Source organism: Conger conger, chromosome 11, assembly GCF_963514075.1.
Source record: "Conger conger chromosome 11, fConCon1.1, whole genome shotgun sequence".
Classification (NCBI taxonomy): domain Eukaryota; kingdom Metazoa; phylum Chordata; class Actinopteri; order Anguilliformes; family Congridae; genus Conger; species Conger conger.
In genome coordinates, this window is record NC_083770.1 from 19539974 (window position 1) to 19563869 (window position 23896).

The 23896-nt window shown below is 45.4% G+C and overlaps 1 protein-coding gene across 10 annotated transcripts in view; it reads right to left on the bottom strand.

Annotated features, from left to right (window-relative positions):
• Positions 1-23896, bottom strand: part of LOC133140343 (multiple C2 and transmembrane domain-containing protein 1-like) — a 171698-nt gene that overhangs the window by 140737 nt on the left and 7065 nt on the right. The window contains exon 1 of one of the 10 annotated variants that reach the window (XM_061260224.1): positions 15898-16003. The exons of 8 other annotated variants lie outside the window; for them this stretch is intronic. In XM_061260224.1, the coding sequence (XP_061116208.1) occupies positions 15898-15930 (33 nt within the window). In that variant the 5' untranslated portion in view covers positions 15931-16003. Of the gene's footprint in view, positions 1-7444; positions 7660-15897; positions 16004-23896 lie in introns of those variants that run through there. One more of the 10 variants, XM_061260225.1, reaches the window with a different exon arrangement.

The window sequence follows — 23896 nt, forward strand, 5'->3', positions numbered from 1 at the left end:
TTGGTGGAGCAGCATCATAAACCACCACAGTCTGTGTTCATCAGCTGAAGCTCTTGGTCTGATAAGACTCTCCACTGTTCTTCTGCCCCAGTTACACAGCCAAACGCAATGTGGAGTCAAGCTGACACAAGGCCGGGTGAATAAGAAATGAGAGCAAGGAATGTTTGTACGCTGCATTTATTTATATTTCATGACATAAAGGCCTGTCGCAGCGGAGATGATGAAACAAACAAGCCTGAAACCAGCCTGCCAGAGAAAGCTGCTCCCTTGCTCTCTCTCTGTAAAGTGGGGGCTTTAGCCTCCTGCCTCGGAGGGGGTGCCCGTTTCCCGGCAGCGTGGCGGGGGGGCAGACTGGGGGTACAGAGACAGGAGGGGGGGAGCAGCGGGTGGGAGGGGGTGTGCCCGCTGTGAAGTCACACTGCCACAGCGTGCCACCTTCCCACTCTCTCACAAATAAAGGCACAAAAACTGCCTAAGAAGGTAAACACGCTTGTCGCTAGCCAGAAAAATCCCCATGTTTCAACGTGCTCTGTGTTCTTTTATGCCCCGGTCTCCCCTACTCATTTTTACCCAAAGAAAACACTTCTGTACTTTCGGGGTACATTTGGGAAATTTGATCCTTGAAGAACAAAAACGTACCTCCTCTGTCACTATTTCTGAGAGTGCAGGCAGTGGCGCAATATGGTTTGTCCAGGAGAACACGTTACGTCACACATTACAGGGGTTTTAAAAGCTTTAAAATTAAATAAAAGCTTTAAAATGCATAGAGAAAGTAAAGCCAGTGGATAGTGGATAGATCCACACAGTCAAAAATGAAATTAAGGTTACCCATATTTCATACTTCAGTAGAAGTATTTCTCGATAAAACCATCCATAAATTAAGCTCTGTGCGTGTTCGTAACTGTGCCATTATATTTAGAGAGATGTTGCCGTTCAGTTCTACAAATGTAAATATTTTCCACATTGAGCAACTATGAAAATATGGGTCTGTTGATGTCTGTTGTATCAGCGTGAGCTGCAGCGGATATCTAGAAAACTCAGCTAAACTCCCTGGATGGATAGACAGTACTGAGTGAATAGAAAAATATACCTTAAATAAATTCTGGGGTGACGTGCCCCTTTAACACAGCAGTGGGGAAACCCAGGGAATGGTGTTTTTAAAGGCTCTGCGTCACCCCAGTGAGCATTAGAGTGGGAGGCACTCTCTCTGGATCCAGCTCCAGCAGTGACACACACACACACACACACACGCACGCACACACACAGGCAGTGCCCACAGCGGGCTTTCAGAGTGCCAGTCATAATTCTGTGACTCTCGCAGAGTTGCCATCTGGCATTTCAGCGGATATAAAGCCAGCGGTGGAAGGCTGTCGCTAGCCTAGCGTTACAAACACAGTTCAAAATGCAATATCCCCTGATGTCGAAAGCCACCAATTTCCTACATATCAAACCCGTACGAGACAAACCGCTCCATACCCAGCTCTCACCTCCAAGTTAAAGCCTTTTTAAGTGGAAGTTCGGGAGCTGCCACCAGTCATTTCTGCTTGCCGCCGATTTTTACCACCCTGCAAACTCCTCCCGACAAATCCTCCTCACCCTGTTTCCCATGAATGCAGTGTGATGACCTGGCTTCAATAGCACTGAATGGACTGCTCTGTTACACTACGCACTTCACATTTATGCGTGTAATGTTTTGTTGGTGTTGTTTCAATGTCATTCACTGCCTGTCGGTGTCGCTGTCGTTAAATGTGTGTTATCGACTGTGAGACGCTTTCAGAAGCTAATTCCAGTGCATGCAGTTCTATATGTGTAAATGGTGATAATAAACTGAACTGAAGAAATATCAGAAGGTATACGGAGCTTGATGTGATGCTGTAGCACCTGCAGATGAGACTGCGATGGCAGGCGAGGTCTCTCAGCGTTCTGGAGAACAGACTGTGGACCAGGCACAGGAGCAGGCCAATGAAGGCCCTGCTGTGATGTCACTTCCTCCTTCTATCTCTGTGTTCTGGCCACGCCCCCCCACAGCATGTCCATGTGGTTCTCACTGTCTCCCTCTGTGTGATAATGGATGTGTCCCAGTACTCAAAACAGGAGTATTTTTGGATGCACGCCAAGGAGGAGAAGAAGAGTGTTAGAGCGGAGGAAGGAGACTTGACCCCCCTCTCCCCCTCCCCCCATTCTGTGACCTATGACCAGCTCCCCCACCCAAAGGGTGGCGCAGCAACAGGAAGTGCCATAATCATCTGGGCAAAGATCCCAGTATGGGATGTGGGGGGAGAGAGAGAGAGAGCAGAGGCATTAATCTCTATAAAACCCGACAGCTTGGTGTATTCCCATTGCACAATTCTCAGTGAAATAACATCCGGGGGAGGAGGGGGAGGGGGGAGGCGGTTCATATTCACAGCTAATCCAATCAGAGCTGAATCAGCAGAGGCCCTGTTACTCAGTACCTTACAGTTATTTAGCTGACGCCTTCATCCAAAGGGGCTCGCTCAAAGGGGCCATCAGCTGCGCATTGTTTCTACACTGGGCCGCAGCCTTCCGGGTCCCAGTCATGTACCTTAGCCACTATGCTACAGGCTGTTCCCCCGCACCACTGCCAAATTAGGCGCCGAACCCACAGGGCCCGTCAGCAGTGCCCCGTTCTGCATCAGAAGAGCTCCAGAGAGTCCCACTGCCAGCCTGGGAGCTCCTGACTGACCCAGAGGCAAACCCTGGTTCACCTGTCTTATAGGTGAGTTAGATCATGGGTACCTGGCTGGGGGTTTAACAATGGGCAGTTGAACAAACAGAAAAGGAAACTTGGGGGCCAAAACAGAGATACACCTTCTTCTAATGGTAGAAGTCGGAGTAGCATAGGGAGGGAGTGTTTTTTTCATATATATATTTTTTTTATTTGTAAATATATAGAATTCAGATAATGTAGAGGGGTTGGTGAAATAGGACAGTAAAGTTAGATTAGAGCAGGAAAAAGACTATGATGAACGAATGACTGACTCTGTAAATGTTTTGATCGAGTGATCGAAAGATCTTGTGCTGATCATCTGTCTTCTGAGTCAAAAGGTATTAAGCTACTTCAAGTGTAAGTAGCTTTGGATAAAAAGTATCAGCTAAATAAGACAAATAATTCATAATAATAATTAAATTATTATTAATTACGTCTGTGACACGGCCCGGATTAGCGGTTCGGCACTGAGTGCCTAATCTCCAGGAGGTCCATGAGATCCAGGCCGGGACTGTGGAAGAATCGATGGCAGGGCAGCGGGGGCCCCCGTTCTACCCGTGGCCACCATCTGGTGCCCCGCGATAGGGGCGTACCATGCCCTCCCCCCTCTCACCCTCCTTGAGCTGTGCCAGGGACACATAGTGCCCAGATGGCTCACTCCAGCCGAACCTCGACGTGCCAGGCCAGCTCCTTCGCTCTTAGGTACGTCCCCAGTGTGCAGACCTGGGGCAAATACTTACGTCATTGTTTTGGATTCAAATACTTTTCCACGCTTCACTGAGCTTGTCTGGTGTATTGGTACCTGGGAACTAGTCTCAGAACCCTCCTTCTGGTCCTCTTGGCTGGCTTCATTGCACCAGGCAAGATCAATCGAGCACAGATTGAAAGTGGTTGAATCCGAAACAGACACAACGTCACACATGACATCATCAGCACAAGCAGAGCCTGATCTGTAGTCCAAACGAAATGGCCCGGGACCTTAGGGCTGGAACGTGGTGATTATTATGAGAGCTCATTAAACACATCAACAAAACACAACTGAAAATCACCACCTGCCTGTTAAAGCAAACTCATCCCCCAGCACATCCAGATCTGCCAAACTGCTGATTCACTGAGCAGGATAAACAAATGTGCATTTATTAACCTTTGGAGTGGAGGTTGCTTTTGGAATGTTTTTTTTTAATTCTTCTGTTCTACAACGCCTTGCTTTCAGTTGCCAGTAGTCACTGTTACATCAGCATTACAATGTTCAGTTAAGGATTCTGGAGCGGACAGCACAGAAAGCAAAGCCTTTGAGAAGGCTGCAGGCTTCCCTGCACCATGGGGATTGTTGTTATATCCAGGGTGCTTAAACACACTGTGTGGAGAGACATACCCAGCTTATGTAAACAGGTCTGGTACAGAACAGAAGGGTTCCGGTATACAGGGTTATAAGAGACAGTGTTGAGCTGCTAAGATAGTCCTTCTGCTTCAGAGAAAGATAATGCCGCATTCAGATAATCTTTTTAAACATTTATTTATACAGGGTAGGTTGACTGAGCACACATTCTCATCTACAGTGACCCCACCTAAGTAGCCTAACCTGCATGTCTTTGGATTGTGGGAGGAAACCAGAGTACCTGGAAGAAACCCACGCAGGCGCGGGGAGAACAAACACAAAGACTCACAGACCTATGGTCTTCCCTTTTTTTTGGTGTGAGGCGACAGTGCTATCTTGTGCACCACCATCCACAGCTTGCACTTACGCACATACAGCCCTGCGCAACTCAACTCAACTGCATTCCTACAGCCAGTCACCAGTGCACAGGCCACAGCTCATTTATTTCAGCCAATCACAGTGCGGGTCAAAGAGAACCTTTCAGGAAACGATACGAGATTTAACGATACAAGAACTACCCTATGATGTACTGCAATGTTTCTGCGAATCATCTTGCATCAGAAACAATGCCCCTTAGTTCAGGTCAGCGAGTACAGTTTTCCAGATTTCATCATTTGTTTTTGTTTTATTCAGTTAAGTCCTCCCTCGCCATCAAATTTTGAATGGAATTTGGAATCTTCTAACAGCTAAAGTTTAGAGGACCACCTACACAGATATTAATCAGAACTCCTTACATAATACGCACTTCTGTACATATTATACTCATACAGTTAACAAATTCATACAGTGATACAGTTTCCATAGCTTTTGCAAAGATGTTTCACAACTTCCAAGACAGTCTAGACAATTCCTTTTTTCATATTCCTGAAGAAACAAAAGTGAATACTGATAACCTTCATATGCAAAACAAATGCTTTATATGGTTGTTTTATTTCCGCATGGCAGACATACACTCAGTCTCACAGGAGTTATGAAGTGCTTAATCATCACACGTTCCCTGTTTGAATATCAGTGAGACTCACTGCAATCTACCCAAACCATTTACCAGCATTATCACGACTCCAGACCATATTTATAGGCTGGGGTATTTTTTACTGCCTTCATTCAGATCATGTTATTTTCTAATGTTCCCCAGTGGGACCGAGCCAGGCATGCATCTTTAGAAAACCCGTTTCATTGACTTTATCTGAGTCATACATCTATCATACTGTTCCTTTATTGCCATAAAGGTGAGGCACTTTTTCTCCACCTGACTCATCGGAGGTTCTGTTTATTCATCTCTCTCTCTCTCTCTCTCTCTCTCTCTCTATCTCTCTCCCTCCCTCCCACCCACTCTCTCCATCCCTCCCACCCTCACTCTCTCCCGCCCACCCTCGGCATTTCCAAAAACAGCACCAAGAACTGAATATCCCTGCAAGCAGAGAAAATATAAATTTGAGAGAAAACAAGATATCAGTACATAAAACCTTAAGATATTAACATCCTGTGCCTCATACGGTGAGAATTTCATTCAAATATTAGGCTATTAAATGTAATTAAAGAATGAAATGATATGTGTTATTTTCCTCAATCTTATTTTAAAGGCCTGAGATCAGTAAAATAAACCTCAGAAAGCCCCAAGGACAGAAGCAAATGGTAGCTTTTATTAACGTTTATTTAAACAAAAAAGGCCATCTGGATTGTCTTGGAAATGTATATCTCTCTGTTGTTTATGCACCAACATATAAATGATTCAGTTACTCCTGCTAATTATGCGGGTGTGTGTTTGTGTGTGTGTGTGGGGGGGGAGTAACCCCACACCTTTCTGTGAATACCTCCCACAGCTAGGCAGTGTAGCCTGTAGCGTAGCGTAGCGTAGCGTAGTGTAGCCTGTCGGGATCTGAACTTGCTAACTGAGCCGAAGCCCCAGTCTGACCCCATGAGCCGCTGCCTCCGGGGGGCACAGCGGGCCCTAATAACCAGGACGTTATGAGCCTGAGTCCCAGGAATGGAACTGCCGTCGACCCTGAAAGCAAGAGCCAGCCACTGTCCAAAATAGACCCAACGCTGCAAACGGAGAATAATGTTGAAATGTGAAAAATGATGAAACAATCTCAGTGCAAGCTCTTCCATTAGCCAGGCTCAGCTCCTTGGGCAAAAGGCCTGCAGACAGACCCAACCGGCCCAGGGCCAGACTCATACACATTACTCTCAGCACTGCGGCTGAGGGATCACGGAGAATAACAACTGTGACAATCGCATTAAGGCTTTTGGCACCAAAGAGGCGCACCTCCACTTAGATTAAAGATACACTCGTACGCCGGACGGTGAATCTGTTCCTGCGGCCAGGTACGCACTCCTGACCACTCTATGATTCATCGTGCCAGGACATCTCGATCAATGTACAGTCAACAAGCGGTCAACATGGGGTCAGTACTTTGGATTTCCTTTAGTGCAATTATGGATTGCACTAAATTATCCCTTCGACAAACTGATCCAACCAATTAATCAGGGATCTATATAAAAAAAATAGGGAACACATCATATACGTGTAATAAAAGGCCAAAGTCAAGGTTGCATTTAATTTATTTTCTTTTTTTAGTCATTATTTCACAATGGCTAGTCTTTAGATGTTCATTAGATGACTATATTGTGAATTTTAAAATAGACCAGAACTCTGTATTATTCATTGCCTTAATGCATGATTTAGTACTGGAACACAATAGCTGCAATTGTATTCATGGGTTTCATTAACATGTCTCCCTCTATAAATATAATCATACCCTCAGTGAGTACTTTATTAGGTAGACCTGTACCAGCTTGTTAATGCAAATATTTAATCAGCCAATCATGTGGCAGCAACTAAATGCATAAAAGCATGCAGACATGGTCAAGAGGTTCATCTGTTTTCCAGACCAAATTTCAGAATGGGTAAAAAATGTGATATAAGTTAATTTGACCATGGAATAATTGTTGGCGGCAGACAGGGTGGTTTGAGTATCTGATAAATTGCAGAAAATGGTACGAAAAACAAAAAACATCCAGTGAGCTGCAGTTCTGCGGGCAGAAATGTGTTGTTAATCAGAGAGGTCAGAGGAGAAGGGCCAGACTAGTCAAAGCAGACAGAAGGTGACAGTAACTATGCTTGCAACAGTGGTATGCTGAAGAGCATCTCTGAACACACAACACATCAAACCTCTAAGTGGATAGGCAACAGCAGCAGAAGAACAATAAGTCAAAAAAACTTAAGTCAATGAAAGCAAGTCCCTCTTTCTCACTGAACGACTCTGTTTTTTCAAGCGGGAAATAAATATTTGATGTTGACAATTAAATTGAACAAATAACACCCCATACTGTACCAAGATCTGTTTGCATTGGCATTGCCGTTCCTTCTTGAGTAGTGATTGTCATCCCATTCCCTAACAGAAGTGCTGGGGAACTGAACTGAAGTCCGACAGAGAGAATTAAACACAAAAAAAACACTGTGTCCGTGCGACTGTCAAAGGGAGAGAATCTTCTAAGTTCACCTTTAAGTACTCCTTATCTGGAGATAATTACGACCACAAGAATGTAACAGGAAATGTAGATGGGTTGCAAGCAGTGAGTGCGACAGAGTTCCTGTTGGCTGAGATAGGAAACTCCCAGCTCTGCCTGTTGCGAAAGACGAACAGCCAAGCTCCGCCCACAGGAGGATGAAGTGAGTGTGGCGAGGGAGAGGAAGAGAGGAAATAAACGTGTGAATGACAGCCGCCGCCACGCAGCGAGTTCGAGCGCAGAGCGGGCGGGAAAGAGGGCGTAAAAAGGCGCCGTGGAAACGACGTTGCCTCACTTCAGGCTTTAAAGACGAGGGAATGGTTTTAGTGTGAGCGAGAACCGTGTAAGAGGCACCTTCGGCCCAATTTCCCCGGGAACTGATACGACACGTTCGGGCTTTCAGCGGAAATCTGGGTGCGTGGGCAGACTGTCAAGCCAAACCGTGTCGCTCGGCACTGACACACTCTCCCTCAGAAGAAAGCCTGCAAGGGCCAACAGCTTTGCTGTCTTAAACTGAGCGATCATTCAATATTGTGCTTTGACATGTTTACAGTAACATAATACAAGTACACCAAAGGCTGTATCCGCCAGGCAGAGTCATCCCTGACCTTGTGGGGACAGAATACAACAGTTTATTTGAAGGGATTGCGATCAAGGACTTTGAGGTGGGGGGTTGGGGGGTGTAATTGCCTCTCCCCCCACATGTGCAGATCTGCCTCCTAGTAATCAAATCATCATGGAGCTACCTGCCCTTTCGTACTAATCTTCACAGAATATCTGTTTATGAAATTAATAATATTAATAATTAATAATACAAAATATGACTATATACCAGAAACAAAAGACCGAACCGCACAAAGAGAACAAACTGCTCGACTCTAAGAGTGCCAAAAGAGAGTGTGAGTTTATTTCGGCTTGTGAGAAAATGTGTTACCCAGGTAACAAAACAAAATAATTCTTCAGATGCTGGCTGTTCTTTAGGCCACAATAAAAAGTCAGCGGAAATAAATCCTTGCTGCTTTAGCCTAACTGGCTCTGTATGACCCTCTGTACCTGCGACACAGGCAGGCACACTTGATGTGAAAGGCATCTGATTCCAAGCTTTGGTGGAAAAAAGGTACGAGGCAGGAACTGTAAACAGTCAGTATTGTTTATTCTGCAGACATGGAGTCCACACAACTGTAGGGACCATATTTCCCACAATCCCACAGGACAATTCCGTGACGTCCACCCTGCATGGCATCTAGCTCGGTTCAGCCAATCCCGTAATTGCGGGAGCAATAAACTTTCTTTGTATAAGAGCAAGGCAGGTCTTGGGAAACCCCTCTTTTTCCATGTACCCTGCTTCGACGAATTGATTCGCCATCTTTCACATATGTAATTATAGAGTAAAACTACGCAAGTAGTCTCTCTTTCCACAGCTAACACTCTAACACTCCCACTTTTACCTTTCCTTTGTTCAAGGGACATGCACGCTTGCGCGCGCACACACACATTCCCAACTTACCCAATTAACTTCCCGTTAGTCAACCCCATATCTGTTCGGTGTTTGTACGTTTGTTTAATAAAAATATTTTATTAAACCTGGTGTCTGTTTTGGCGTCACATAGACATGAGAGCCGAGTTAAAGCAGTCTTTCAAAGAACTTCCAAACTTCAGGTTATCGGTATGTTTTAATAATTGATATTGGTTATTTTAATTATTAATTAAAATACTACATTTGTGGTTTTGATATTTCTGATTTTATGAGACTGATTACCTTTTGCAGTTATGCTCCTACGTTAAAATCCCTACGTTATTTGGCGGCCTGTGCGAATTGCCCTACACGACAACACGTATGTGCCAGGCCCCACTGTGGGACAGTTCCACTCAGCATTTATAACAGTCATATCACATCACATCACTTGTCTTGACTTCCAACGTTAGCAAGTGATCATTTGTCACATTCACTGGTCTCCCAGATGAGGCTGAAAAGGTGAGAGAGAGAGAGGTAGAGCAGAACGCCCTCATCAGTCCAGGTCCCCGCCTGTCAAAACCACAATATTATTTTCGTGGAAATCAGAAGCTGAATCTATGAAGAAAGAGAAACTGTACCTTATTTAGTTTATTGATTGATCAACCAGGGAAGAAGTCTCACACACTCACATAGAGAGGCCAGCTTACAGTATGTAGTGTCCAAAGAACTGATTGGTTGGTTTTGTAACAGCAGTCACAGGTTTCACAGAAACAACATTTTGACAGCAGATAATCTTGTGACTATGAGGAAATCCTTCCAGGCATCGTCTAGCTGGCTGCCGTCTCGCCTATCTAATTTATCTAAATATTAACAAAGGCTCTTCTTGTGCTACGAATACAAATATCACAACCTTGTTTTCTGAACTTAGCATCCTTACATGCGTAGTCATTACACAAACAAACACGCTACCTTTACCTAAAGACAGTCTCACAAAATCCAGGCATAGACAGGATTTTCTGCTTAAACACCCCTTTTTCATTACAACTCGTAACATGTAAAGGACTTTTTTTTTCTTTTTATATTTGACTTCTCACATTATTCAGTAATCACAAAATATGAATAATATTGATCAGCTGATACAGTGCAGTAAGTTTGTAAAGATATACACATACTGCATATATAAAGTGCAGCATTGTAACTACAACAGCAGCATTACAGCGTACTGTGGCAGGTGGGGGGTCGGTTTACGGGAAAGAGGCAGAGTAATCTGAGGACCACACCTACTGGTAACCCGAGACCGGGGAACCACCATCGAGAGAGCCGTGGGGCGAGAGAGACAGGGCTGAAAGCCACCGAGGTGACAAGCGACAGAGCGAAAGCTACAAAGTGAAAGCTACAGTTTGCTTTTTATTAGGCTTTATTATTTTAGTTTGTTGTCTTGACCACAATCCCATAAAGGTGATGGACGAAGACCGTTTTGTTTGTTTAAGGAGGCTCTGGCTCTCTCTCCCTACTCCCATCCAGTGATATAAATAAAATACTGGTGAAAACCTCCCTGTCCGTCCAGGGGTGTGACATGCCATGTGACACTTACATGTACACCACTTGAACACAGCTTTTCATTTACCCAAGGGCACCTGATAGCACATAACAGCTCTCAAGGAGAAAGATGTACATAAATCCGCACCATTACGCTTCAACTGTTTAAGACTCAACTGGGGGTTTTCACTGTATCTGAATGGATTGTAAACTATTGCTGCATTTATTCAGTATGACCTGAAATCTGCCTCTCCATTTCCTTCCTTCTCACTTTGTAGTCTCTCATCTCTATCTCTCTCTCTTTCACACATGTGCCATCTGCTCTCTCTCTCTTTCTTTCTTTCTCTCTTTCTCTCATTCTCTCTCTCACACACTCACACTCACTCTCACACACACACACACACACACAATGTCTTTCTCTCAAGCTGAAGCTCAATCTTAGCATCTTTGCAGCTCAACCCTGTATAATTGAATCCGCCTTGTGGAGATGATGTGTCACATTAAAGGCTACCTATCAGCCACACTGTAGACCAAAGCCATTCCTCCCTCACAGTGACAGAGTGAAAATGACCGGCATGTCAGTAATGCCCTCCACAGGAGTGGGCTGCGTGATTCAGGGGCTTAAATGGACCGCGGTGGGACCATGACACCCAGCTACATGCTACCAGCTGATTTCATTTATTCAAATAATTACATAACTGCCAGAAAAATATGTATTCTCTAAAACAGAATACGTATTTTTCATATCAGGCTAACTGTGTAAAATCTAAGCTAATTTTAAGCACAACCATATCTAATGCAAGCGTTTGAGTTACAGCAGGGTGCTGGTCTTGCTGACAGCATAATTGACCGTTTGTGAGCAGAAATACTGAAGATAACCAGCCGTTTATTACCATGTGTCAGATTTATGAAAATATTTATTTCTGCTTGATTTACCAGCATGTCATTGCAACATCTACTGTGTGTGTGTGTGTGTGTGTGTGTGTGTGTGTGTGTGTTTAATTGCACAGTTGTGCAATTGTAACCGTAACCGTAATCTGATCATTTCACACCTGACAGACCAGCCACTAAAATTCAGTCTTCCTAACTCTCCTCTTCCTCTTTGACTTCTACTTACAAACTAATGCACCAGGCAGCTGCAGCTAACACTGGCAGTGACAGAGGTCATAAATTAACATCACTAGCTAGACTTAATCAGTCTAAAAAAATAAGTCTAATAAATACCTAATAAAGTGCTCACTGTGTGTACATTTTATCCTTTTATACAGGTGGATATTTACTGAGCTGTTTATGGTTAAACTCTGTAACCGAAGGGCACAAGCACACTACTCTCTACTTTCTTGCTGTTGTTTAATCTTGTTTCTTAGATACAACATCACAAGAAAGCGATAATAAAACCTATAGTTCTACAAAGCACATTACCAATGCAAACGGCAGGGATAGAATGTGACTAAATTTAACACCATGACTCACTCTGTGACATAGAGCACGTAAACTGGCTTTAGATCAACGAAGGCCCACGTCACCTTGTGATAGCAGATCCAGTGCTAACAGGAATACTTCTATTTCAGCAACTGAAGACACTACAACCATATCGCTTACAGTACTATTCGTCCACTACAAAGGTGATCCTCCCTGGTCAATCAGGCAAATCCTGTCTGTTTCCCATACACTTTATACACTTTATATTCTCTACAGAAAAGGACATGCTCACCAATGCAGAATCCCCCATCTGTAAGCGGGGGGGGGGGGGGGGGGGGGTCCCCAAAATCTGTAATCTCCCCAGTCCTGGCCGACACTGTGACGATGTCAACAGTGTCCCGTCACTAACATTCCACAGGGGTCTCAGAGCAGCCCTGACCCAATGCGGGGCAGACACACAGCAGCTACACAGCCCACCCTCCTACAGACAGGACAGGAGGTGGGTGCAGGCAGCTGTTCGTCATTGGCTGACAGCAGCAATGGCAGAGGGGATGATGAAGGGGAGGGGGGGGTGTGTGATGCATTACATGACATTATTGGCATTTGGCAGACGCTCTTATCCAGAGCGACGGACAGTTGATTAGACTAAGCAGGAGACAATCCTCGGCCTGGAGCAATGCAGGGTTAAGGGCCTTGCTCAAGGGCCCAACGGCTGTGTGGATTTTATTGTAGCTACACCGGGATTAGAACCACCGACCTTGCGTGTCCCAGTCATTTACCTTAACCACTACGCTACAGGCAGCCCCAATGATGCAATATAAACCTGGGTGAAATACGTAATTGTTTTAGATTCAAGTACTTTTCCGTGCTCAATTGATCTTGCCTGGTGCAACTGAGCCAGCCAAGAGGACCAGAAGGTGGAGTCTGCCCTTTTTGAGAGTATTTCACAGGTTCCCGTACACCAGACCAGCTCAGCTCAGAAAATTATTTGAATCCAAAACAGGCTTGTGTTTGACCCAGGTCTGATTCTTATCTTAGTGGTTTGTCGCAATCCCAGAATTCCACGCCTGAGATAAGTGCTGGTCAGAGAAGTCAGTGGAACAGCAGCCAGGAGACTCCCTGAGAGGATACAGTGGACAATTCATTTGATTCATGACAGAGAGAGGAGAGGAGCTCCTGGCAAATGGGGGGGGAGAGGAGGAGGGATGAAGGTGGAGGTGGGAATGGTAGACAAGACATACCTCTTCCAGCACTACCGGGGGCCTTGAGCAAGGCCCTTAACCCCGCATTGCTCCAGGGGAGGATTGTCCTCTGCTTAATCTGTCACCTGTAATATACTGTACCATACTCCCACATTTTCCTAACAATCTTCTCTCACATACTCCCTCCTGTGCCTTTCATCTCTTTAATGTTGTGCTGTTTTTACCATTCCATCTTATCGTATTGCCTATACCTTATTTTACCTGCTTTATTCTAGGTTTTGTCAGGGGGGTAACGGGATGTTGGGGAGTGAGGGGGTGTTGGGGGGTGAGGGGATGTTGGGGGGAGGGGATGTTGGGGGGATGTTGGGGGTGAGGGGGTGTTGGGGGGTGAGGGGATGTTGGGGGGTGAGGGGATGTTGGGGGTGAGGGGATGTTGGGGGGGAGGGGATGTTGGGGGGATGTTGGGGGGTGAGGGGGTGTTGGGGGGATGTTGGGGGGATGTTGGGGGGTGAGGGGGTGTTGGGGGGATGTTGGGGGGTGAGGGGTTGTTGGGGGTGAAGGGATGTTGGGCGGATGTTGGGGGGTGAGGGGATGTTGGGGGGATATTGAGGGGTGAGGGGATGTTGGGGGGTGAGGGGATGTTGGGTGGATGTTGGGGGGTGAGGGGAAGTTTGGAGGTGAGGGGTTGTTGGGGGTGAGGGGGTGTTGGGGGTGAGGTTATTTTCTGCTCTGCTTTGTCTGGTGATCTTGTTAAATTACACCGCCACGCTGCACTGATGTTCCGAGCCTCGGAATAGCACACACCTGTTGGGCTCGACGGTGGTGCGTCGCCGCCGACAACCGCGCCTTTCAGCACTCATCAAAAGGCCTCACACGTCACCCCGCTCCCCTCGAACACAACCAGAGAGAAGTCTCACACAATGAAGCCATAACCAGCACACTCACACATCTATCAGATCAATGGGTACCTACAGTGAACGCCACACCTGACGTCTCGTGCAAATTCCCTCAAAATAAAATCTGTCTGCGACTGGATGCAACTGGTGCTGTCAAGTTGACGTGTCAAAAAAATGTCACCCCCGGCTGAAACCAGACCCTTAAACGCGCATTGTAGATTCTATTATTAAACCTCCGGGCGCCAAGATTTCCACCTCAAGACGGAGTATATAAAGACCGTCCACACAAGGCCTAACCCACACACAAAACAAAGATACTCTTATGGATCCTACGGTTGGGTAAATTTAACTGCTGTTAAAATGCTGTTTTGTGACTATGACTGTGGCATGTTTAAAATGAATATTTGTACTTTGTTGGTTCTGGACATATTTATGTGTGTGATCTCATTTCTTGTATAAATGTCTAATTTTATTTCAGATGGCAGCCCCTCCACAGATATTACAAATAAACTCTATTCTCTGTATAGAAAAAAAGCTTTTTTTAATCTACCCAATGATCCATCCGTTTGATAAGAGCATGCATTGCTCAAGCTATCCATCGGGAATTAAAGTTGATGTTACCAATGACAGACAGAGTTCCAGAAACAGATGGCTAATGACAGACAGGATAATTAGTCAATCTGTGGAATGGACATGGTCTAATTGAAGTCCTTTATGCACAGCAAAAAAGACTCTAACCATCATTCAACGTATGTAAGAATAATGCAATAATGAATAATAAATAATAATAAAGAATAATGTAACCTGTCAGAGTAAAAATTCTACCTAAAAGTGAATTTAATATTGCAGTTTTTGCTGTGTAGTAGACCTAAAAGATTGTCAATATCCATGAAGCAATCGGACACTGAGCCTAGAACATGCAAGTGCAGCTTAAGCCCCCGCTGAATACTGATAATAGCCGCTTCACACCTATTCTGTCTTTGCCGTGGTGCTAACCGGGATACCGCACATTGAGAGCATGTGAAGCGCTGACCTGCTATAAACACTACTGAATATTCCACAAGTCGCAGGACACCGCAGCCACAGAACCGCGCTCGCGGGAAGCAGAAAAGCCCATCGCGCTATGCGGCACCCATCATTACCCTTCCATCCATTTTCTCAACTGCTGATTCCTCATCAGGGTCATGGGTGAGAGGAGGGGGGCTGGAGCCTATCCCAGCATGCAGTGGGCAAGAGGTAGAAATACACAGCTGAACAGGCCGCCAATCGATTACAAGGCGTCGCATTCACTCATACACTCATTACCTACGGGCAATTAGTGCCCAAGTAGTCTACTGCATGTCTCTGGGAAGAACTCCCTACAGACGCAGGGAGAACATGTAAACTCCACACAGACGCAGGGGGAACATGTAAACTCCACACAGACGCAGGGAGAACATGTAAACTCCACATAGATGCAGGGAGAACATGTAAACTCCACATAGATGCAGGGGGAACATGTAAACTCCACACAGATGCAGGGGGAACATGTAAACTCCACACAGATGCAGGGAGAACACGCAAACTCCACACAGAAAGGCCCTCGTCGGGATTCAAACTCGGTACCTTGTCGCAGTGAGACGAAAGGTCTACCCACCGAGAGTTACACTAATTCAAAAATGTCAAAACTTGCGGCGCAGAAATGAAAAGGTTTGGACGGCACTCGCTGAAATTCCAGGGGTGTTCAAACAGGAGCAGGACAAAGAGGCGCTCTAAACACTGACCTTTAGACACTCTCCGAACAGAGCAGCACTCATGGGGGCCCGCGGCGCAGGCTAGCGCTCACTAGCGCTCACACCGCAGCTCCACACTCAGGAAGTGAAGACAGACAGGCAGCCGCGCTAATGTGAGGAAACCTGAGCCAAACAGCTCCGCGCGCTGAAAGCCAACACTCGACCAACGGGCCCGACACGCGGCCCTGTACTGACCCCTCCAGGGCACTGCCAACACGCCAGACTATCAACGACAACTCATCGTCCATTACCACTTCACTTCACTGATTTACTACCTCAGGCTTGTACCAATGGGTGGGGGTGGAGGCGAGGGGGCGACTTCCTGAGACAGATACCAGTAAGGGAGGGTGGGGGGGGAGGGGGGTATCTGTGTGGTCACCTCATCACCTCTGTGAGGGTTAACTGACAGGAAACCATTTCACAGATGCATTTAGCAATGTTTGATTACGAGGGAGAAAACATCTGCCATCTAACAGCTCTAAATCTATATCAGCCACACATTAGCTTTACCTCACACAGCATTGTTGATATTGTAATCAATCAGACCTTCCTCATCTGGCTTGTACAAGTCTGTATTAGCACTCAACCTGAAATGATAAACAATGTCAAATAAATGATAAACGCAACAGGTATAGGACAACGCGTTAGGCAAGAACAAAAACACTAGTTTCCCATTCGCAATTTATCCAGTTCAGTTCCTGCACGCCTTCGATAAATAGAATGCACTGAGAGACACAGAAAAGCTTAGTCAGTCTACAGTGTTTGGAGTGAGCACAACCTAAAAGGGGATTTGTCACATCTGCGGGGGGATATGGACAATTAAATATGGATAACCTATACAGTAAAGGAAACAGGTAAATATTTATGGCAAAGGTAGAATAATTCTCTGCATTTTTTTACCATCCGTCACGTTCCGCAACTCTATAGACCCTTCCATTCAGAATGTCCTCTGGGACTATAAAAAGCATAAATTTGTGCACTGCTCGGTCGAAGACATTAGCTTATTCAATTGGTGATATATCTAGCTGGAATGAATGCAAGCACTCTGACACCTTACAACTAGAACTGAGTAGTCGTGTTCGAGGAGTTCAATTCACGAGCCACTTACAGAAACCCTGAACATCATCAAAGGCCAGCGTAACCGAAGCCTGCAGTCACTGTCTGTCTGACGACCGACACTGCGGGGTCATGTCCATTTAACAGCAGCCCTGATTCACGTCTCACGCTAACGTAGTTTCCACAGAGCCTGGGCTGGTAGGTCCGGCAGATGGTGACAGCACGCTGGCTTTGTGATATTTCAGTCAGCACCTCTTGTTCATACCAAAAAACCAGAGGGGGCTTGTCCATTCAGTACTCGTGTCCTTTTAGAGGACGTTAAAGACGGGGACACGTGTCACTCACTGAGCACTTTATTAGGTAGACCTGTACACTAGCTGGTTAATGCAAATACTTAATCAGCCAATCATGTGGCAGCAACTGAATGCATAAAAGCATGCAGACGTGGTCAAGAGGTTCAGTTGTTTTTCAGACCAAACGTCAGAACGGGGAAGAAATGTGATCTACTGTAAGTGACTTTGACCGTGGAATGGTTACTGGTGCCAGACAGGGTAGTTTGAGTATCTCAGAAACGACTGACCTCCTGGTATTTTCATGCACAACGGTCTTTAGAGTTTGCAGAGAATGGTGCGAAAAACAAAAAAAAACTTCCAGTGAGCAGCAAAAACCAGACAGTTCAAAGCTGAAAGGAAGGTGACAGGAACACAAATAACCACACAGTACAACAGTGGTACGCAGAACAGCATCTCTGAACGCACAATGTGTCAAACCGCTAAGATAGGCTACAGCAGCCACTAAGTAGAAAAATAAGTCTAATAAACAGCTAATAAAGTGCTCAGTGAGTGTATATCTCATGAGATTGAGTACAGTGATTACACGTGTCCCCTTTTATCAAGGGAAACTCAAAAGCCATTCTGGGAGGCAAGAGGCTTCAGGATGCCTTCCAAGCATCTAGAACTACATTGGCCCTGAAGCCGAATGCTTGAACACAGGGATCTGAAAATAACAGGACAGGGCTCAGTACAAGTGTATCCACTCCGATGGTTTATAGCTCCGTTTATGCTACTAGCATTAGCTAAGGCTTATTTAGTAATGCTTTAGTGGGCATTCTGACTCAAACACCATTATGGGCAGTAAATACAGTAGCTGCCATAACCCTTGTCATAAACATACATAGGCATTACATAAGCATGACATTGACAAGAAAGTTGAAACAGCTGCATGAGTAATACGATAAGCATTATGACACTAGTGCAAGCTATGGATATGGGTGATAACATACTGGCCGATAATAGCTCAAGGAGAAGTCATTGTCATTGGGAAATAAACACGGTTATGGTCTATTTGCAAGGCTGATATGAGGATGCTATATATCCTGTCATTTATGTGAAAAAGAAGTAGAATCATAATAGTCTGAACCACTTTTATTGACTTTTTTTTTTTCTTACCAGCGAGGAACACCCATTGTTTTTAGACTCATGATCTCTGCTCAAGAAAAAAGGAAGCGAGTTTAAACATTTCGTTTTACAAATAAAATTAGTTACATTTTTCCTTAATAAGTTGGTATCTGTGCTCACTCATCCGCTTCTTCCAAGAATGTGGGATCTTGGCACCAGTCTGCATTTGTGCTGAGATGTACATCTCATGCTGACAGACGTACTGGACTATATAGCCAGCAAAATTGATATCAGTCCCAGAATTTCCATATTGTGCATCCCTAGCTAGTGCCCTAGAACAATATGTACATGGAAATGTGCCGTAAAAAAACTTACAGCAACAGGGTGCATTATAGAGCACTTCATAAGGTATAATAAACAACATGCAAGACCCACTTCAAGCAAAGCATTACAAATATGCTTTCATAATAATATGTAACAGTCAGCACAATAAACCAATGCTATTGGGGGGGGGGGGGGGGGCATCGTGTTTATACCACAGATCAAACACACACAAAGACAGACAGCAACCTTCAGTCACATGACTCAGTAGCATACATGAATCACACATGATAAGGGTGAAATGAAATAAGGGGAAAGCAAAAACAAATTGCACCTACAGTAGCCACAGAGACTAGGTTCCCAGAAACACACCTGCATCCTTGAGTACAGAGCACTGTTACTCAGCCACTGTGGCACTGATTACCTCTGGAGGAAGAAGGTATTAGAGCATTACGTTACATCAGCTGATTAAAACACTTCATAATATTACGCATCATATTACTTCAGCTCATTAGGAAATTGCTTAGGATTAGATAATGGGTTGGCTGATCAATGTTTGGAACCACTGAGTGGCTTAAGCGCGCTGACCTGATTTGATTCGCACAGCAAGGCGGCGTAGCATGGCACTCTCCCATCTGGACTGCGTAAAGATGGGCTGTTCCGATTTACCGCCAGCAGGTGGAGCCACATCTGCTTTTCCTCAGCGGATTCAGTGTCAAGTTCACAGTAGTTCACAGCTGTGGCTTTCATGTGCGAGTGGTATTAGAAGGCGGACTAAGTGACACCAACACAGCTTCCTGTGCATTGCACTTGAAAAACATTCACTTCAAAAGCCACATCACACCAAACAAACATTAAGTAGTAAAGAAGAACACTTACACAATATTAAGGTCTCATTGTCTTGCTTATTTTAGTCTTACACGGCATTCACATGGCAAACACAAATTATGAGCAGCACTTAATGGCGCCATATGGTTCAATGCACAGAGATGGCATCTCACTGAGAAGGCATCTGCTAAAGGTCCCATATTGTGGACAATTTCCCTCGCTATGTGGATCATAAAGGAGTTGATCATGCAATACAAACACTGTGAAAGTATCAAAACACACAGTCCCTAAATAAATCCACACAATTCATGTGAAGAAAATGAAGTTATGACATCACAACGATACGCGGCCCACCTAGCTGGAACAAATCCAAGCGCACAGACGGTGTTCATCGGAGCTTACCGGCCAATCAGAACAGAGGTTCACTGATATCAAAAAGCCTTAAAGACACAGTCACTAAAACAGACTGCTCTTGGTAAAGCTCACGAGAGCTGCTGATGAACGGACACGTAAAACTGTACAGAGATTGTTTCTGGAACGTAAAACCACATAAACGTCTTGTTATGGATCTCAGGGGCTAAAATAAAACACGGGTAAAGTGTTAAACACGAGACCTTCAAATACAGGCACGAGATTGAATCCTCTCTCACTGTCCTGTTACAAACTCAGAAAGAAAAGAAGCTTTGTCATTGCTGCCCCCCATGAAATATATATATATACCAGAAAAAACATAATTGCTGGTCTGGATAAATAAATTGTGGAATTCGTGATAATTTCAGCTGCGAACTGAGCAGGATGATAAGCGTACCTTGTGCTACGCGCAAGGTTTAATTAGAGGTTATCGTTCTGCCCGCGTCTAAGCAGCACGGGCGAAGGAGCGGGGGATCCTTCACAAAGGCCGTAATTTAAACCCCGATCCCAATTACGCAGTTCCCGGTCCATTCTAACGCTTTCTTGATTGATGTGATAATCGTGCCGCTTTGGCCTGCGCATATTAAGCGCGGCTGAATGTATTCACCGTGGGATGAAAGACGCTTTATTCCGTTTGCAGGTGGAGAACCGGGAGAGAGAGAGAGAGGGAGAGAGACGTCAACATCTTATTTTACTCGGCTTCATGGTGAGTGCTCAGAACAGAACATTACACTACGAAATGAGACAATACGATGAATTTATTACCGGCAGAATGCTTCATTTCGCATGACATCTCACCACGATGCGCATTCGTTACATGAAAGAAAGGTCTAAAGAATTACAAACGGAGAGTACAATCACTGCACCTGGTCGGAGAAATCAGATGGTGGCAGTTTTGTACCACGAGTGGCCTAAATGCAAGACACGGTGCATAAAATTTCCCAAGGACACATGACATTGAAATATATTTTTTAAATAGACTATTATAGACTTTAGTTATTGGGCATCTGCTCGCAGAAGTTTGGAGGCACAATCAGGGACCCAAAGGCCTGAGAACTAGGCTGAGCTACAGTGTTGGCTGTGGCCTCCATACCAGCTGGTGAACTGAACCAGAGCAAAAAAAGTCACTTAATTAGGGGGATATGCAACAGAACAGAAACAGCTGGCAATGTTGCAATGTCTGGCCTGATAAAGGTAATGTGGCTAGGCTAATTACCATTCATGGCCTGATAAAGGTAATGTGGCTAGGCTAATTACCATTCATGGCCTGATTAAAGCAATGTGGCTAGGCTAATTACCATTCATGGCCTGCTAAAGGCAATGTGGCTAGGCTAATTACCATTCATGGCCTGGTAAAGGCAATGAGGCTAGGCTAATTACCATTCATGGCCTGGTAAAGGCAATGTGGCTAGGCTAATTACCATTCATGGCCTGGTAAAGGCAATGTGGCTAGGCTAATTACCATTCATGGCCTGGTAAAGGCAATGTGGCTAGGCTAATTACCATTCATGGCCTGGTAAAGGCAATGTGGCTAGGCTAATTACCATTCATGGCCTGGTAAAGGCAATGTGGCTAGGCTAATTACCATTCATGGCCTGGTAAAGGCAATGTGGCTAGGCTAATTACCATTCATCCTCAGGTGTGTCCCTGCTGGTGAGATCACCACTGCTTGACCATGGAATTATAAAGTTCAATCTGCGAGTGTTTTTGAGATATTGAGCTTCAAAGACACCAAAATGAATGGACTCCAAGCAGATGCAACCTTTCAAACGCACCATTTTTCATACTTTTAACCCTCCTATGATGTTCAGATTTTATGACCGGTTTTACATTTGGGGTCAAATTGAGCCCAACAGTTGGAGTAAACACAAAAATATTGTAATAAAAAATTGCTTTCTTATTGTCTCCCAAATTACTAGCCTTTTAACCATAAATATGAAAAGTTTGGCATCCGTACGGGAAAGTGCCACCAGAATCATCCGCAAAGAAATCTGAGATTTGGCTGTATATTTTATGCAGTTACAGGGGGTCAAAGCATTATGTTTATTGCATTTTTACTATTCAATCCCACCAAATTAGAAAAATCATAAAGTCTCAATATAAAAAAGGGTTAACTGGTTTTTAAGAGATATCAAACACTGAATGGGGTCAAATTGACCCCAAATATAATAGGAGGGTTAAACTGTATTTTTGGGTAAAAAGCAGCAGCGACATTAGCTCAGGAGGTAAGAACTGTCATCTGGAGTTACTGGTTCTCGCCCTGGGCGTGTCAAAATGTCCCTGAGCATGACACATAACCCCCAATTGCTCCACACCATCTGATTGGTGCCTTGAATGGCATTCACCCATTCATACACACACTCACACGCCAACGGCGATTGGCTGCCATGCAAGGCACCGACCAGCTCGTCAGGAGCATTTGGGGGTTAGGTGTCTTGCTCAGGGACACTTCAACACAGCCCGGGCGGGGGATCGAACCGGCAACCCTCCTTACTGCCTGAGCCATGTTGCCCCATTGGCGTGTGAGTATGCGTGTATGAATGAGTGAATGAGAGGGATCAATTGCAAAGTGCTTTGGATAAAAGTGCAATATGAATGCAGTCCATTTACTACCCAGGCATTAGTCAAGGCTCATGTGATTTTATTATTATTATTTTTAATTATCTTTCCTAGCCCAAGTGGGAAATCCCAGCAGTAATTACAGGGCTGTTCCCTCGCTGACACGTCCTCTGTAGTGAGGGAACCCCTAGAGCAGCAGGCCGGCAGTCACCGCTTCTGTCCGCCCCATGGCTCTACGGTGGAGCTGCACGGCCACTGGAGAGCACAGGCGGCACAGCCACTGGAGAGCACAGGCAGTACAGCCACTGGAGAGCACAGGCAGCACAGCCACTGGAGAGCACAGGCAGCCCGGCAGGTGAAGACCATTCCCCCATCAGCAACACTGTAGCCCAGGGCGAGGCAACCTGGAGTGCCAGGGACGTTTCTGGGTTTTGTTCCATCTGAGCTCGATCACAGGAGCTGGATGGATGATTAAAGATCTGAGGCTGAATATTCTGCATGGTGAAACACTGAGAGCCTGCAGCACATGGTCTCCTGCATTCATTTAACCTGATTAACTACAAGCAATCCATTAGTTTTATTGGTTTGGATGACGGTGCAAAAGCCAGGACCATCTCTGGCACTGCAGCACCTGGGTTGCCTTCCCCTGCTATAACCAATTAGCTAAACACCATATGGTGGGACTTCTGCCCACAGCCCTCACTGGTGTGGTCTGGACGGATGCTGCAGCACTGAGAACAACAACAACACTGGATAATCAATACTGGATAATTAACACAGGCAGTGTCCTTTGGGGTGATAGCAAACACTGGACATTTTATTGGACCTGGGACAGTTTTTTTTGTTCAGCGCAGTCTTTCGAAAACTGTCAAACGGGCTGTTATTGCGGCAGGAATTGTTCCCGAATTTATGATTCTCGATTTGAGAAATCATAAAGCATAAAGCACTCGGGGCGGAGTGACAGCAGACACGATCAATTTACCGCACCGTACAAAAACCACCGGCCGACGGGGCATAAAACACAACCCAGCGAACCTGCACACGCGTGACGGGCTGGGTTACGCACGGGATCGATGTCCTCACGCCAGCCCGCGTGCGCCGGCCAGCTGCTCCGCCTCTCAGAGACACGCTCTCTCGTTACGCCCAGGCACTCGCACCGCGCAGTTTCATTAAGGGAAGGGCGCATTTATTGACCACGCTCCTACGGATATCCAGCTGTCCTCACCTTATTTACATTTTCCAACTGCGTTTCCTCGCTAGCGGGAATGAGAGAGAACTGACACTGCAAAGACAATCCGTGGGCGTGTTTACATACGTCAGAGTTACGACCCGTCAGCGACAGACCGGGGTGAAATACATAATTGTTTTGGATTCAAATACTTTACCGTGCTCGATTGATCTTGCCTGGTGCAATTGAG